The sequence below is a fragment of the Aquarana catesbeiana genome, linkage group LG03, assembly GCF_042186555.1.
Source record: "Aquarana catesbeiana isolate 2022-GZ linkage group LG03, ASM4218655v1, whole genome shotgun sequence".
NCBI lineage: Eukaryota > Metazoa > Chordata > Amphibia > Anura > Ranidae > Aquarana > Aquarana catesbeiana.
The window spans coordinates 55,986,743-56,004,161 of NC_133326.1; the positions used below are offsets into that span (position 1 = coordinate 55,986,743).

At 44.6% G+C, this 17,419-nt stretch overlaps 2 protein-coding genes across 2 annotated transcripts in view; both read left to right on the plus strand.

Annotated features, from left to right (window-relative positions):
* Positions 1-17,419, plus strand: part of IL16 (interleukin 16) — a 226,459-nt gene that overhangs the window by 116,183 nt on the left and 92,857 nt on the right. The window contains exons 10-11 of the mRNA XM_073618563.1: positions 1,533-1,650; positions 2,965-3,097. Coding sequence (XP_073474664.1) covers positions 1,533-1,650; positions 2,965-3,097 — 251 coding nt within the window. The remainder of the gene's footprint in view (positions 1-1,532; positions 1,651-2,964; positions 3,098-17,419) is intronic.
* On the plus strand, positions 11,656-16,917 carry LOC141131134 (uncharacterized). The gene is made up of 2 exons (XM_073618190.1): positions 11,656-12,858; positions 16,909-16,917. Exons 1-2 carry the CDS (start codon positions 11,671-11,673, stop codon positions 16,915-16,917), a joined length of 1,197 nt encoding a protein of 398 aa, XP_073474291.1. The 5' UTR covers positions 11,656-11,670.

Here is a 17,419-nt window from a genome sequence, read left to right on the forward strand (position 1 = left end):
CTGTCGAAGGAGCATGACCAAAAAGGGTCTGCCTAATGGCACCGGATCAGTGTTTTCAGCCAATGACCGGTGCGTTTTGGCGCGGGGGGCGTCCCCCTGTCAGAACACAATAACTCCTTCTGAGCTCTTCAGCTTTTTTTTCGTTCAGCCTGCTGGGTTGAACGTAAAAAAAACTTCTAGTATGTACCAGGCTTTAGGCTCCTATTCTGCTTATCAATTCAAATGGAGCCTACTCTATAAACTGTGGTGCCATCTTGTGGCCAGAAAGCAGAATTACAGGGGGCACATCTGTTCCCTTCCCATACAGTAGTACTGTCACAAGGGATCTTTACATTCCTTGTGACAACAATAAAAGTGATCAGAATTTATTATTTTTTTTAAGGGACGATATAAAAAAAAAAGAAAAAAAAGAACATTTTTTAAAGTGCCCCCGTCCCAGCATGCTTGCACAGCAAAGAAAACGCATACATAAGTCGCGTCTGCAAATGTAAACGGCGTTCAAATCACACATGTGAGGTATTGCCGCAATCGTCAGAGTGAGAGCAATAATTCTAGCAAAAGACCTCCTCTGTAACTCTAACCTGGTAACCGTTACATTTTTTTAAAGCGTCGCCTATGGAGATTTTTAGGTACCGTGGTTTGTCGCCATTCCATGAGTGAGCACATTTTCAAAGCATGACATGTTAGGTATCTATTTACTTGGCATAACATCATCTTTCACATTATACAAAAAAAAAAACTTTACTGCTTAGTTTTTTTTTTAATTTATGAAAGTGTCTTTTTTCCCAAAAAATTGCATTTGAAAGACTGCTGGGCAAATACCGTGTGACATAAAATATTGCAACGATCGCCATTTTATTCTCTAGGGTCTCTGCTAAAAAAATAAATAAATGTAATATATATATATATATATATATATATATATATACACACACATATACATACATACATAATACATATATATAATGTTTGGGGGTTCTAAATAATTTTCTAGCAAAAAATATGGATTTTAGCTTGTAAGCAACAAATGTCAGAAATAGGCTTTGGCATGAAAGGGTTAAAGAAGAACTCCAGGTTTTCACACAATTTACATTGCCAAGCTGGCACAGACAAACTATGTCCCTCGCTAACCTGTGAGTGTGCTGGATGTGCGCCTCTTTGACTCAGCCAGAGTCTGCATATGAATGGAAGTCAGCAGAGCTTCACCTCATCCACTAAACTAAGGGAACATTCCCTTGCAAGGTGAATACCTTATTTGCCTTTAGTAAATCAACCCCAATGGCATTGAATTGTAAATGAAGTAGCAGTTGTGCTCACCGTGAAAACCCAATTACGTGCAAGGGAAATTAAATTAAAAAAAAAAAAATTTCTTGCACATTATTGAATGATTGAGGTGAACACAGCTTCATTGTATTTACTAAGCTAGGTCAACATTGATTCTGCAGTGTGAAAATAGTCTACTCATTTACTAAATTAACCCCAATTTATGTCAATGTCAATTTTCAACCCTATTATGTGATCTTTTTTCCTAGAGTCCGGCGTTGGTCTGGGAATCGGATTGTGCAGTGTTCCAAACTGTGGAGGCGTTTCTGGGATATTTATCCACACTCTTTCCCCAGGCTCTGTGGCCCACATGGATGGACGGCTCAGGTAGTAATATTGATATCCTACAACAAAGCTAAACTCTCGCAATCGACTAATTTTTTAATCCCTATGTTGATACCCTTAGTAAATAGATAGGAAAGTGTATCATATATACTTGTTTTAAAGTAATACTAAAGTCTTTATTTTTTTTTTTTGTTTAAAAATAACCAACATGTTATACTTACCTGCTCTATGCAGGTGGTTTTGCGCAGAGCAGCCCCGATGCTCCTCTTCTCAGGCCCCTCCTTGGCGCTCCTGGCCCTTCTCTCTTGTTGAGTGCCCCCACAGCAAGCAGCTTGCTATGGGGGCACCTGAGCCAAGTCACAGCTCCATGTGTCCACTCAGACACGGAACTGTGGCCCAGCCCCACCCCCTCTCTCCCCATTGGCTCACTCATTTTAAAAACAGTTAGGTTCTGGTTTAGTAACTATGCCCAGAGGACTTACATTTATCTTCTGCAGAATCCGTGCTTGTATGTACTAGGCCATGTATTAGGCCCCATTCACATACCACTTAGCGGGAAATAAGTGAATGGGAGCTATGACGATTAGCTCCAACTAATGGTCATAATGTGGTACTTTCTTGATTGAGGTGCTAGATAGCCACTAGATGGAACTGACAATAATTGGGAATAATGTATTAGGCAAATTACAGTGAATATTTATGGCAGCTGTGCCGATACTTAAGACATTAGCATAGAGATTTTTTTTTTCATATATAGACTCCTAAGAGCTAGTTTACACTAGTGTTGCACTCCAAAGAGAGATCCCCATTCGGATCGCTCTTCAGAGAGCATTTGACAGGTGGTGAGGAGGCGCCACACTACCACGCCGCAACTCTGTGCATTACGTGCAGTTGCGGAGTTGTTGCAGCACGACCTCAGTCATTTAAATGGGTCATGTTCAGCAGATGGTAGCGACTGCTAAACATGACAAGGGGTGTAATTGCTGCTGCAGAGCATCGTGGCCGTGGTATGTGTACACCCCTGCCCGCTGTCTTTGCAGCTAAAGAGGGAGCAGTAGAAGGGCAGTAAAAACGCAGTGATCATTCATAGCAGAGAACACATTAGTGTAGTAAGACTAATAAAAGGTGACTTCTCATTAGCCGTTGCCAAGTTCTCTCTGCTATCTTCGCCCTGTGTGATGTGAAAGCTCATTATGTGAGATATCAGAAGCATGGAACAAGAGCTGACCTGCCTGTTAGATTAATAGGAAAAGAGGCGATCCTAACAAAAAACATTGTGCAGAACAATGGAAGGCTGGAGCGATTCAAGACAATTTTTTTTACATCAGCTAAAAGTATTTTTTGCTTTATCTACAGAAAAGGCGATGAACTTGTGGAAGTAAATGAACACACTGTCAGCAACAAGCCACTTAATGAAGTCTATGCTCTTCTAAGCCACTGTAACCCTGGAGCAGTCATTATCCTGATTAGTAGACACCCAGACCCCCAGGTAACTGTAACCTTATGAAGTACACTCAGTTAGCGCCCTCTGCTGTTTTTATTTGTACTCCTCGAAGTCCTTCAGTCTCATAGAGGTGCTGCACACTGCACAGACTGGAGATCAGCAAAATAATTCACCCTGGAGTTTCCATTTGAGGACTTTACACCTTTCCTTTCCTTTGCTGCTGTATACACAAACGCTTTATACATATGGACATCAACCAACTCTTTACTAGTGCGTTATAACCAATTGTAACCGCTTTCTATTAGTGTCACTATAACAGATTAAGAGCCCTTGCACACTGGGGCGGTTTGCAGGCGCTATTGCGCTAATAATAGCGCCTGCAAACAGCCCCGAAAGTGCCGCTGCTTTCATTCCAGTGTGAAAGCCCCGAGGGCTGGCACACTGGAGCGATGCACTGGCAGGACGGTAAAAAAAGTCCTGCCAGCAGCATCTTCGGAGTGGTGAAGGAGCGGTGTGTATACCGCTCCCTTACCGCTCCTGCCCATTGAAATCAATGGGACGGCGCGACTATACCGCCGGCAAAGCGCCTCTGCAGAGGCGCTTTGCGGTGGTATTTAACCCTTTCTCGGCCACTAGCTGGGGGTAAAACCGCCCCGCTAGCGGCCGCATACCGACGGTAAAACGCTAATAATGGCGGCGTTTTACCGCCGACGCCGCCCCCCGCCCCAGTGTGCAAGGGCTCTTATAGAAACAAAAAAAAAAGTGTGTTGCACTACAGTGACTGATATTAAAAATACTGAAACAGAATGATATATAAATAAACAGTCCAGAAAAATCAGTCTCTCAAATGGACCAAATTGGTCAAATGGCAAACTCCATGATTCAACTGTGGATAAGGTTATGCAATCCCTTCACCAAGTGAACACGCCACCACCACAATAGGTTGGACTCTTACCAGAGAGCCTGGACCCTTTATTACGTAGGGTCAAACATGCTTGATGAATGTGTCCCAGTAGGGGTCATCAGCAGGGGATGGACAAAGGAACCACGTCAGGAATAGCTCCAGAGCATCCAGGGGACTCCACCCAAATGACGATCATGTAGTCAGATCCAAATAAACCAAAAAAAGCTGGATAATGTAAAACCTCTTTAGGGTTGCATTTAATATAAAGTATTGCACTTACACGTATCCATAGTAAAAACAGCATTGCATGGAAAAAAAGGAAGGCGGCCATGCTGTTTTTACTATGGATACGTGTAAGTGCAATACTTTATATTAAATACAACCCTTAAGAAGTTTTACACTATCCAGCGTTTTAGTTGGATCTGACTGCACGATCGTTGTTTGGATGGAGTCCCCTGGATGTTCTGGAGCTGTTCCTGATGTGGTTCCTTGGTACATCCCCTGCTGATGACCCCTATCATGAAACATTAATCAAGCCTGTTTGACCCTTCGTAATAAAGGGTCCAGGCTCTCTGGTAAGAGTCCAACCTATTTTGGTGGTGGCGGCGTGTTCACTTGGTGAAAGGACTGGATAACCTTATCCACGGTTGAATCATGGAGTTTGCCATTTGACCATTATGGTCCATTTGAGAGACTGATTTTTCTGGACTATTTTTCTATAAAATGTGTTTTTTTTTCAGTATTTTTAATATCAATCACTGTAGCGCAACACACTTATTTTGTTTCTTGTTTTTTGTGGTAATATCTCACATTTGTGGTGCGGCTTTTTTTCACTCTGAATAATCTTTTTACATGCGTGGTATTATTTTTGTGTTTATAACAGATTTATAGTTAGGATTGTTGTTGTTTTCAGTGTTTAACACCAATGAACTATTATTTCATTAAATTTTTTAAGCTTATGTAATAATGTAAAATGCAAAATATAAAACGGCCTTTATTCCTCAGCATAGTGTTATTGTACTAAACTGTAGCCAGACTACCGTTATCCACTTCCAGACCAGGCCTTTTCTGTCACTTTTTGTTTACATGTAACAATCAGTATTTTTTTGCTATATTATTACTTAGAACCCCCAAACATTATACATTTTTAAAGCAGAGGCTCTAGAGAATAAAATGACAGTCATTGCAATTTTTTATGTCAAACGGTATTTTCACAGCGGTGTTTCAACGCAATTTTTTTGTAAAAAATGCAAAAATACAGTACATAACCCAATTGTTTTGTAAAATATAAAAGATGATGTTATACCGGATAAATAGATATCAAACATATCACGCTTTAAAATTGCGCACTCCCGTGAAAACCATGAGAGACTTACTTTTACTATATTTTACTATCCATAGGCGACACTGTAGCCTCCCTGGCGGTATGATTATGTCAGATTTTTGCGTTTCAAAGCGGTACAATTATTTTGCATAGAAATTTGGCGTTTTATATTGTAGGCCTGTAGTTCTTAGCAATAACACACTTAAATCTGTCCAAACCAGAGTCTAGTAGATATCCCGGGTATGATAAAGTTAGTAACACAAAATCATAAATTATAATATAATAAATAAATAATTATAAAAAATAATAATATAATAATAATAAAATGAATTTCCCCACGATTCACTATCGTTCAATTCTGCAAGTGATTCTAACCACTTACCGACTGGCTCCTGTACACTTTGAAGATGGATATCTCGGTAACGGCAGCAGCTGCTGCCACAACCGAGGTATCCATCTTTACAGGAGCCGGTTCTGTGTACGATAATGGTGGTCTCTGCGGAGGGTTCACCGCGAGATCACCGTTATCGGCGGCGGGAGAGGTGCCACCCCCTCTCCCGCCGCTTTCCCGCGCCCTCCGCCGCTTACCGGAGCCGTCGGTAGCGGCGGAGGCGATCGGGACCTTTCTGTGCCTGGGTATGGAGACGAGTGAGGCTAAGATGGCCGCCACCCATCTCCATACCATTGGATGGCTGAAGGGACGTCATTACATCAGCTCCGCCCACTTTTCTTAAAGGCATATTTTTTTTTATGTCATTTTTTTTTTTTTTTTTTTTTTTTGCATTTTAGTCCAAATATGAGATCTGAGGACTTTTTGACCCCAGATGTCATATTTAAGAGGACCTGTCATGCTTTTTTCTATTACAAGGGATGTTTACATTCCTTGTAATAGGAATAAAAGTGATCCAAATTTTATTTTTTTTTTTAAACTGTGCAAAAATAAATATAATAAAGTAAAATTAATAAGAAAATAATTTTTTTTTTTTTTTAAAAGCGCCCTGTCCCGACGAGCTCGCACGCAGAAGCGAACCCATACGTGAGTAGTGCCCGCATATGAAAACGGTGGTCAAACCACACATATGAGGTATCGCCCGCGACCGGTAGAGCGAGAGCAATAATTCTAGCCTTAGACCTCCTCTGTAGCGCAAAACATGCAACCTGTAGAATTTTTTAAACGTCGCCTATGGAGATTTTTAAGGGTAAAAGTTTGACGCCATTCCACGAGCGGGCGCAATTTTGAAGCGTGACATGTTGGGTATGAATTTACTTGGCATAACATTATATTTCACAATATAAAAAAAAATTGGGCTAACTTTACTGTTGTTTATTCAAAAAAGTGATTTTCTTCCAAAAAAAGTGCACTTATAAGACCGCTGCGCAAATACGGTGCAAAAAAAAGTATTTCAATGACCGCCATTTTATTCTCTAGGGTGTTAGAAAAAAAACCATATATAATGTTTGGGGGTTCTAAGTAATTTTCTAGCAAAAAAACCTGTTTTAAACATGTAAACACCTAAAATCCAAAACGAGGCTGGTCCTTAAGTGGCTAATTTACTATCGCTGTTTTCTAGCTGGTCTAAAACCACTTTTGATGTAAAGGGACACTTTTTAGTTGCTATGGACAATCTCCAGTTTCCAGGCAGAAGGAACAGTATATATCATATAAAACTGCATGCAGGGCACTGGACAAAGCACTAGGGACAAAAGGGATGTGAAATGATTTCATACAGTAATGTAATCTGTAAGATTACAGTGTACAGTATGTATCATGATTTTTTATGATTTTTACATTTTTTGAATTTGCCGCCGGGCTCCACCCCCCAGCGTCGCGACGCTCGCAGGGAACGGAACCCGGCACACAGAGGCATCGTGAAGAGGACAGAGCCCACAGACACAGCGGGGGGACATCACAGGATCCTGGGGACAAGGTAAGTATACTGCACCAGAATCCTGCAATGCAATCCCGAGTGTGACTCAGGGTTACCGCTAATGGTACTGAAATTTAACCCCGAGTCACACTCGGGAAAACCGCTAGGGAGGTTAAAAGCCTTTACAGGTTACCACACTGCTGCTTTAAATGTTCTTTTTATCACTTTTATTGCTGTCACGTGAAATGGAATAATCCTTGTTACAGCAATAGGTATGTGATAAGTGCTCTTTATGGAGAGATCTGGGGTCTATAAGACCCCAAATCCCTCCTCTGCCCTTAAAAGCATTCAAAACACCAAGATCAATGTTTTTGAATACTTTAGATTTTTTTTAAAATGGCACCATTGACATCTGGGTAAACCGGAAGTGATGTCAGGTCAACGCTTCTGGTTTACCATAGCAATCCCGGCTTTGTTCGGCTGTCCAGCCAGCCGGTGGACACGTGGGCTGGTCGCTCAGGTCTTCCGGTGGGGCCGGGGAGTCAGAGCAAGTCGCAGAAAGAGGCAGGAGGGGGGATGTCCCCTCCGGCTGTGTGTAAAAGCAGTCCAGCTAGTCCTGATTGCTTTTACAAGAGAGCCGGCCGCTGTCTCTAAAAAAAAGGTACCAGGGCATCATCCCGATATAATCACCCGAAGTCCAGCGCTGCACCGGTATGTCACTGGTCCAGAAGTGGTTATGCTGCATAAAGCCCACACAGATTTTTATTAAAGTGGTTTTAGGCCCAAACAAAATAAAGTATTGCAGCTTACCAGACCTTAAATTTGGTGGCTGCATTAGCTTTCCTTTTTAGGCTTTTTTTTTCTCCTTTATCACCTGGTGATCTGGCCAGTAACACACCTCTTGTCTTAGGCCTCTTGCACACTGCTGCCTGAAAATGCTCAGATTTCAGCCATACAGGCATTTTTATTTTTTATTTTTATCTAAATGCAGCCCATTGTTTTTAATGTGTGTACACACAGGGGCCTAAAATGTGTTGCATACTGATTATTAAAATAAATAAATAAAGATAAAAATACAGAAATCTGACTTTCTGGTCAGTATATTTGTGTGTTTACTTGCAAATACGTGCAAATTCCATGCTTTCTGCCTGTATGTGCATACAGAACACACACAAGTGATATACAGCCCATCCTCACGCTTTTTTCTGCCAGAAATCTCTCATACTCATACATCAATACTGTGTGCAGGAAGCCTTCGCCCCCTTTTCACACGGGCTGTCCAATCAGGTCCGTCTGTCAGTTTTTCAGGAGGACCTGATCAGACACTCCATTCACCTCTATGGAGCAGCGGATGTCAGCATGACATCCGCCAATATCGGATCCAATCCTGTCCGCCAAAACCAGACGGATGGTGGTCCTATTTTCCATCCGCCTGGCGGATCGGATGGGATGAAAACGGACAGGTGGTCCTTTTTCATCCGATCTCCCCATAGAGGAGCGTGGGACTCTGACAGGTCCGTCTCAGCACAGTGAGGGGATACGGACCTGTCATCCGCCTGCTCTGCGGATCGATCCCCCCGCTGAGCAAAGCGGAGTCCGTCGTGCGGACCGGCCATGTGAAAGGACCCTTAGGGTGTTTCCACTCTGGATGAAGGAGCAACGGAGACATTGTCAGTCTAGGGAGCCCATAAATTCATCTTTTTATTCAGCTGGTTGAACGAGAAAAAAAAAAGATATTCCCACATCCGCACATTCGATCTTGATGGTGAATTCTCCCCGCTGTGCTATTGTGTTCTGACGGTGGGGACCCTTCCTCGCTTTCAGAATACATTGATCAGTGCGCCGGCCATAGCTTGCGGCACGGATCAATCAGGAAATGCTGACAGGCTGGTTGTACACAAACCGATTGGTAGATCAACTTCTGTACAACCAGGGTGCCCATACATGGATCGAAATTCGGACAGTCCCTGCTGAACCAGCCAAATTTCGATCCATGTACGGCTTTAGATATACTAGCAGATTTCAATGAACTTGGCTAACAAATTAAAGCCAAATTCCAGATTAAGCTTTTTAAGCAGTTACAGCAACAGTTTTTTTATCCTTTTGGGATACAAGTTTTACATAAATGAGAAAATGCTGACCATTGTAAGCATCACTGTCAGTGGTAAATGCGCATTGTTCACGCCAAAGAAGCTCAGGGACCAAACTTTTGCCCTGAGCCAGGCGTGTTTATAATGCGATGATTGTGGCAAAGTTGCACCACGTTTTGCAATCCAAACATGAACAGGGTCTTAAAGAGGAAGTAAACCCTTTTTTTCCCCTGCAAATAAAAGCATAATGGGCTAGTTAGCATCGTATACTAGCCCATTATGTGGCACTTACCTGCAAACAAAGCCCGCGCTGTCCCCGCTGGTGGTTACATCCATCTGTAACGATATCAAGTACGGGACATGAAAAGCTGTAGCTAGCTGCCATCTTGTGTGGAAGTAGCCATGACAGTTTGGCTAACCATGTAACCTTACAGAAAACTCTGAACTCCCTCCTTCCTCGTCTTAGGAATTCAAAGCTTTTTAAGTTCAACAGAAAAGGTTATCTCAACAGAGAAAACAGAACCAGGTTAGGTCAGTAGAAAACATTTGTTGTAAGGGCAGTGTTCAGGCCTGTCGTAAAACTGTCACCCTCCCCATTCAGAGACCTAACAGGCCTCGGTTGTAAATTTGTCTGAATACACCTCAGTAGAATAAGTATGAAATTTCAGCATGTTTCATAACTTCTGACTTAGTGATAGCACAGCCATAATCTGGACATATTTAGTTTCCTCAGATAATATGGAACGTTTCAAGTCCAGACACCCCTATGTCAGGTCATATGGGAAACCCCTGGGACCACTTATTCCTCCAAAGCAGGCTATACGTTATAGAGATGGCATGTTTAGACTTGTTTTGAAGGAAATCTCAAGTTGAATAATAATATGGATATTTGGAGTCTGTAAACACTATAGATGCAGATATATGAATATGTATTGCAAATCTACCTGGGACGTGGTCATGAGTGTAGACACCTCCCAGCCACCAACCCCTAAAACAAGATGACCAGACGATTGGTTACTGGTCACTGTCAACACCCCCTTTGATTTGACAGAAAAGAGGAGATGCCAAGACAATGGGCAGTTCTCCTTTTACCATCCAAGAAGAAACATCTGCCAAGTCGAGAACCGATTACCTAACTCATCGATCGAACTCTGATCAACCCTCGGACATTAATTGTAAGTATTCTTCCTTCCCAATTCTACCTTATTGCTTTGTGGCTGTATATTGTCTTTATCTTTTTGAAACATCTTTTTTCTGTAAATATTTTATTTGCATCAACTTTGACCTTTTCATAATAAACCCTTATGTTGAAAAGTGTTAACCTTGTCTCTAAAGCTCTTAATGCAAGCTATAAACGAACCTGCCTCTTGAAGGGCGCTACTGTTGTAGAGTAAGACTCTGAGCAGACCTGTCTGTGGTGGCAGTGTGTGTGGCAGACGCTTATTCTAAAATGATAATTGGTATTGCTAAAATTACGAGTCTCCCCCGGCTCAGTCTTTTAAACGGGGGTGGTGGCAGTTAAAGGGTTAATTGTGTAATTAGCCTAGTGACAATCACTCTCAGGCTGCTCGCACCTAGATTGTGGTCCCGCAGGCTGGAAAATCTTTGTGCTGGGCGCAGCTGAGAGTGGCATTGTTACGTAAGTGACAGCGTGGTGTGAGGTTGGCCGGTCCTTCGTTGCAAGTTAGCGAGGAGGGCAGGGATCTGACACCCGCGTTCGTCACATATTGGTTGGCAGCGTAGCGGGATAGTTTCGCATTAAGAGCATTCAGTGCATTGTTAGGAATTAGCTCTGCACTGAAGGATTGTAACCTTTGTGGAAACAGTCCTTAGAGACAAGCTGGTGCATATTTTTTGATTTTTTTTTTTTTTTAAGGGAGACATACAGCAACAGCTCCTTTCTACACCTTCTTCCTATCTCTTCTTTCTGTTCTATCTTTTCTGCTTGCAACATGTCTGGGTTATCAGCATATAAAAAGATGAGCAAGAATGAACTGACTGTTGAGTGCGCAGAAAGAGGAATTGATGTCGGTGGCAAAAATCGTGAAGGCTTGATACATGCCTTACAGGAGTTTGATATCCGTGCACACCAGAACCTGGGGGAAACTGGACCAGAAAGGGTTTCCGCTACTCCAGAGCCCAGTGGTTCAGAGGCGGCCTCACCAGATGGGCAAGCAGAGACTGACACTGGAATACCACGGATTGTTACCTCCAAGCCACAACAAGAACAGGCCAGCATCAGATTGCCTGAAACCATCATAGACTCTCTTCAAATGCATGAAACTCTACAAAACCTCAGGGAGACGGATCCTGTGGTGTACCTGCAGTTTCTTGAGCGCCAGGCTGCGGCCGAGAGAGAGGCTGTGGAACGCAGGGCTGAGCGAGAGGAACGCCAGGCTGAGAGGGAGGCTGATCGTTGGCACGAATTGGAGATGGCTAGGCTCCAGCAGCAGCGACAGGCTCAGAACCCCGGATCCCTAGAGCACAGGGATGCCTCTCTGCCAGTGATCCCAGCAGCCAAATTTCCAGTTATGGAAAAGGACAGTGACATTGACGTGTATCTACTGTCGTTTGAAAAAACTTGCCGTCAGTACCATCTGCCCCCAGCACAATGGGCCCGGTATCTGACACCAGGGCTACGAGGCAAGGCCCTGGATGCTTATGTCGAACTGTCAGAAGAGCAGTGCGACGATTATGAGGCCCTAAAGGCTGCAATCATCCAAAAGTTTCAGCTAACCCCGGAAGTGTACCGGAAGCGTTTTAGGTCCTTGCAAAAGGGGCCTGGGGACTCATACATGGATGTGGTAGGTCGCTTACGCACCACATTTCGGCAGTGGACTAAAGGCTTGAAAGCCGATTCTTTTGAATCCCTGGAAGATCTTATGATTGAAGATCAACTTTTGCACATCTGTCCTACAGACGTCAGACAGTTTGTGCTGGAGCGAAAGCCAGCCTCTGCCAAAGCAGCAGCAGAACTGGCAGATACCTATATCCACTCTCGGGTATCTGACCATCGCAAGGCTCCTCTGAATGGCTGGAAAGGAGGGAAATCGCACACGGCAACCCCTCCTCTGCCTACCAAACAACTTCCTCAGCAGCCGGAACCTGCAGCTCCTGGAGCCAAGGCCTTCCTAACTGACAAACGCAAATGCTACAACTGTGGGGAAGCCGGACATCTCAGGACGCAGTGCCCTGAGCAGAAGAAGACGACATCACCTGGCCATCCGGCCAGCAACCCTTCTTCCGTACTGTTCGTCCGCAGGAAAACTCGGGTAACCACCGCCAACTTGCAGCCAGTCACTGTGGGCCACCGGATCGTTACTGGGTTCCGTGACACAGGAGCTGAAGTCACTTTGGTCAGACCAGAGGTGATAGAAAGAAGGGACATCATCCCTGGAAAGTTTTTTACCCTCACCGGAGTCGGGGGAACCCGCTCACGAGTACCCCGTGCCTATGTTTTCATTGATTGGGGTGCCGGAAGTGGGATGAGAGAAGTGGGAGTCTCGGAGGAGATCCCCACTGCGGTGTTGTTGGGTGCTGATTTAGGTACCCTTGTTTCTTACTATGCCCCTGCTAAAAGCACCCAGGATGCTCCCACGGAACTCTCTGGACCTACCAAGGTACTGTTTACCGATGTTGGGGTAATATCTGGGCAACCTGTGGATGGACAGAGGGAGGGGGAGGATGGAGTGGAGGTTCAGGGGTCTTCTTCCCCTACAGAAGGAGAGGAGGCCCCCTTGCATGTGTCAATATCAAATGCTTGTGTAGCTGATGTTAAGAATGTAATTACTGAATGTAATGATGTTATGTTGTTGTCGGAGGTCACCCACAATGCTGGGAGGGTGGAGAAGATAGAGTCTCTGGCGGCAGAGCCCAGGAGTGGCCCAGGTGGCCCCATTCCTGACTCTGACCCAGAGTATTCTGCCTTGACTACACCCCAGCAGTTGTCCTTGTGTGTCACAGGACGGCTGGTTGGTACTTGTAGTCCCACGCCTCAGCCAGCACTGCTGAGAGACAAAGGCTTTGCAGTGTTCAGCAGGCCAGCTGTTAGCTCCCCTGCTGAGAAAAATAAACAAAAGCATGATAGGGACAGTGTGCAGAGAGGCTGTACTGGTCTACAGGCAGGAGGCCTGGAGACTGAAAGGGTTAAACAGTTGCTCACTGTGTCCAGTCAGCCTAAAGGGAATTTGTTGAAGGTGTCACCTGATATGGTCTGTGAAGGTCCAGGTGAAATCAGGAAGGCCCGGGTTGAAGTGAAACACAATGGTTTGTGGCCTAACTTGATGTTCACACAATGTCCCAGCACAGCGCCTGTCATGGGCAGAGACCTTATACCTGAACGGAAAGAGTTAGGTGCCCTGCTAGAAGTGATAGCTGACACTCAGGGAGTGGGCTTAGGCCTTCAGTCCCACTCACCTTTCCTTCCACTTCAGGCACCCATGATGCTGGCAGTGCTTACAGCATGCCGTGTTTGGGTCATGGGAAACCCTGGGAGGGCACCCCATGGCGTCCACAAGGTGGGCGACCGTGTGTATCCTCCCCTCACCCTTGCAGCCCACCTTGCCTTGCAGGAGGCGCAGACAGGCGGGGCAAAGGAGACTGAGGAAATTATGCAGTTAGGGGTCGTTCAGGGAGCTCGGACAGTCTGGGCGCCACTGGTAGTCTTGGTCCCCAAAAAGGACCAGACGACCAGGTTCTGTGTGGACTACCGGAAGCTGAATGCCATCACTACTGCAGATGCCTACCCCATGCCCCGGATTGATGAGTTGTTAGATAGGCTGGCGGCCGCCCGTTATATAACAATCATGGATCTGAGCAGGGGGTACTGGCAAATTCCTCTGGCCCCTGAGGCTCGGGAAAAGTCGGCCTTCATCACCCCATTCGGATTGTTTGAGTTTACCGTCATGCCGTTTGGGATGAAGAATGCCCCAGCTACCTTCCAGAGAGTCATGAATGACTTACTGGAGGGGCTGGAAACCTTTGCCGTAGCCTACCTGGATGACATCGCCGTGTTCAGCCCTACCTGGGAAGAACACCTGGTGCACCTGTCACAGGTCCTGGACCAACTGACAGCTGCCAATCTGACTGTAAAACCCAGTAAGTGTCAGATTGGCATGACTGATGTGCAGTACTTGGGACACCAGGTAGGAGGAGGTACCCTGAAACCCGAGACAGGGAAGGTTGAGGCCATCCTGGCCTGGCCTACCCCTCAAACCAAAAAGCAGGTTATGTCTTTCTTGGGGACCGCTGGCTACTATAGGAAATTTGTATGTAACTATAGTAGCCTGGCCAAACCTCTGACTGACCTAACCAAAAAGAAACTGCCCAAGGTGGTGTCTTGGACACCAGAATGTGAGCAGGCATTTCAGGCCTTGAAGGAGGCGCTGGCCAGCGCCCCTGTGCTGCAGGCTCCAGACTTCACCCGCCGTTTCCTTGTGCAGACGGATGCCTCTGCCTACGGATTGGGTGCAGTCCTGAGCCAGGTGGACGAGGCTGGAGAGGAGCATCCCATCCTCTACCTGAGCAGGAAGCTGCTTCCCAGGGAAGTAGCATATGCCACGATCGAAAAGGAGTGTCTTGCGATCGTGTGGGCTCTCCAGAAGTTACAAACGTACCTTTATGGACGGCACTTCACTGTGATCACGGATCACAATCCCTTGAGCTGGCTAAATCGTGTTGCTGGGGAGAATGGCAAACTACTTTGGTGGAGCCTAATTCTTCAGCAATACGATTTCACCATCCAGCATAAGAAAGGCAGTGCCCATGGCAATGCTGATGGGCTGTCACGACAAGCCGAGCCCGCAGGAGTCGGTTGCGTCAGGAGGGAAATTGTAGTTCCCTCCCATGCAACCACCTAAGGGGGGAAGTGTAACGATATCAAGTACGGGACATGAAAAGCTGTAGCTAGCTGCCATCTTGTGTGGAAGTAGCCATGACAGTTTGGCTAACCATGTAACCTTACAGAAAACTCTGAACTCCCTCCTTCCTCGTCTTAGGAATTCAAAGCTTTTTAAGTTCAACAGAAAAGGTTATCTCAACAGAGAAAACAGAACCAGGTTAGGTCAGTAGAAAACATTTGTTGTAAGGGCAGTGTTCAGGCCTGTCGTAAAACTGTCACCCTCCCCATTCAGAGACCTAACAGGCCTCGGTTGTAAATTGTCTGAATACACCTCAGTAGAATAAGTATGAAATTTCAGCATGTTTCATAACTTCTGACTTAGTGATAGCACAGCCATAATCTGGACATATTTAGTTTCCTCAGATAATATGGAACGTTTCAAGTCCAGACACCCCTATGTCAGGTCATATGGGAAACCCCTGGGACCACTTATTCCTCCAAAGCAGGCTATACGTTATAGAGATGGCATGTTTAGACTTGTTTTGAAGGAAATCTCAAGTTGAATAATAATATGGATATTTGGAGTCTGTAAACACTATAGATGCAGATATATGAATATGTATTGCAAATCTACCTGGGACGTGGTCATGAGTGTAGACACCTCCCAGCCACCAACCCCTAAAACAAGATGACCAGACGATTGGTTACTGGTCACTGTCAACACCCCCTTTGATTTGACAGAAAAGAGGAGATGCCAAGACAATGGGCAGTTCTCCTTTTACCATCCAAGAAGAAACATCTGCCAAGTCGAGAACCGATTACCTAACTCATCGATCGAACTCTGATCAACCCTCGGACATTAATTGTAAGTATTCTTCCTTCCCAATTCTACCTTATTGCTTTGTGGCTGTATATTGTCTTTATCTTTTTGAAACATCTTTTTTCTGTAAATATTTTATTTGCATCAACTTTGACCTTTTCATAATAAACCCTTATGTTGAAAAGTGTTAACCTTGTCTCTAAAGCTCTTAATGCAAGCTATAAACGAACCTGCCTCTTGAAGGGCGCTACTGTTGTAGAGTAAGACTCTGAGCAGACCTGTCTGTGGTGGCAGTGTGTGTGGCAGACGCTTATTCTAAAATGATAATTGGTATTGCTAAAATTACGAGTCTCCCCCGGCTCAGTCTTTTAAACGGGGGTGGTGGCAGTTAAAGGGTTAATTGTGTAATTAGCCTAGTGACAATCACTCTCAGGCTGCTCGCACCTAGATTGTCGTCCCGCAGGCTGGAAAATCTTTGTGCTGGGCGCAGCTGAGAGTGGCATTGTTACGTAAGTGACAGCGTGGTGTGAGGTTGGCCGGTCCTTCGTTGCAAGTTAGCGAGGAGGGCAGGGATCTGACACCCGCGTTTGTCACACCATCTTCGCCCCTCTTCCTTCCGGGGACCCCGGACTCCGGCTCTGTGAATGGCCGGAGCCACGTGACGTCACTCCCGCGCATGCGCGTGGGAGCCGTCAGTCACGGCACTTGCGAGTGAAGAAACAGCACGGAGGTCTGTTTCTTCACAGCGCATGCACCGATGACATCATCAGCGCACTACAAGGTAGATGTCTCCTAAACGGTGCACGTTTAGGAGATATTTCCACTACCTATAGGTAAGCCTTATTATAGGCTTACCTATAGGTAAAGTGACAATCAGAGGTTTACAACCACTTTAAGGTGTCTATGAATAAAAGATTTGCTGAGTTAATGTCTCAATAAATTGCACAACCACCATGAATAATCACTATAATGTGTCTAGTATGTTCTCCTATGATCATCTGCTCCATCTAGTGGCCATAATGTAGTATTCTCTTAAATTAGGTATTTCAGGAAATAGCTGCATTATGGCCACTAGATGGAGCTGACAATAAAAGGAAAAAAATGTATTGGGCAAATTACAAGGATTATTTATGGTGGTTGTGGAGATACTTAGGACATTAGCATGGCATTTTTTTTTTTTTTACATATACTCCTAAGGGCTAGTTTACAGCAGACAAACTATTTATCAGTGAATGGGGTACTCACAATGGTCAGCTTTTATTTATGTAAAACTTTTATCCCAAAAGCAAAAAATGTAATTGCCGTAATTGTTTAGAAAATGTTAGCTGGAGTCCACCTTTAACTTGGGAAAAAAATAGAAAATTAAAAAAAAAAAAAAAGCATATACAATTGCAAAGAAAATTGTCTCCCATAGGACTGTAATGCAGCCAAAATTCACAACAATATGTAAAAATAAATAATTTTTTATTGTGCAAACATTATATTCATAAAAATCACATAATAAAAGCATATACCCAGGAAT

Bases quoted from the DNA above. Each gene is read 5' to 3' on its own strand.
- LOC141131134 (XM_073618190.1), top strand. From the start codon at position 11,671: ATGGCTAGGCTCCAGCAGCAGCGACAGGCTCAGAACCCCGGATCCCTA.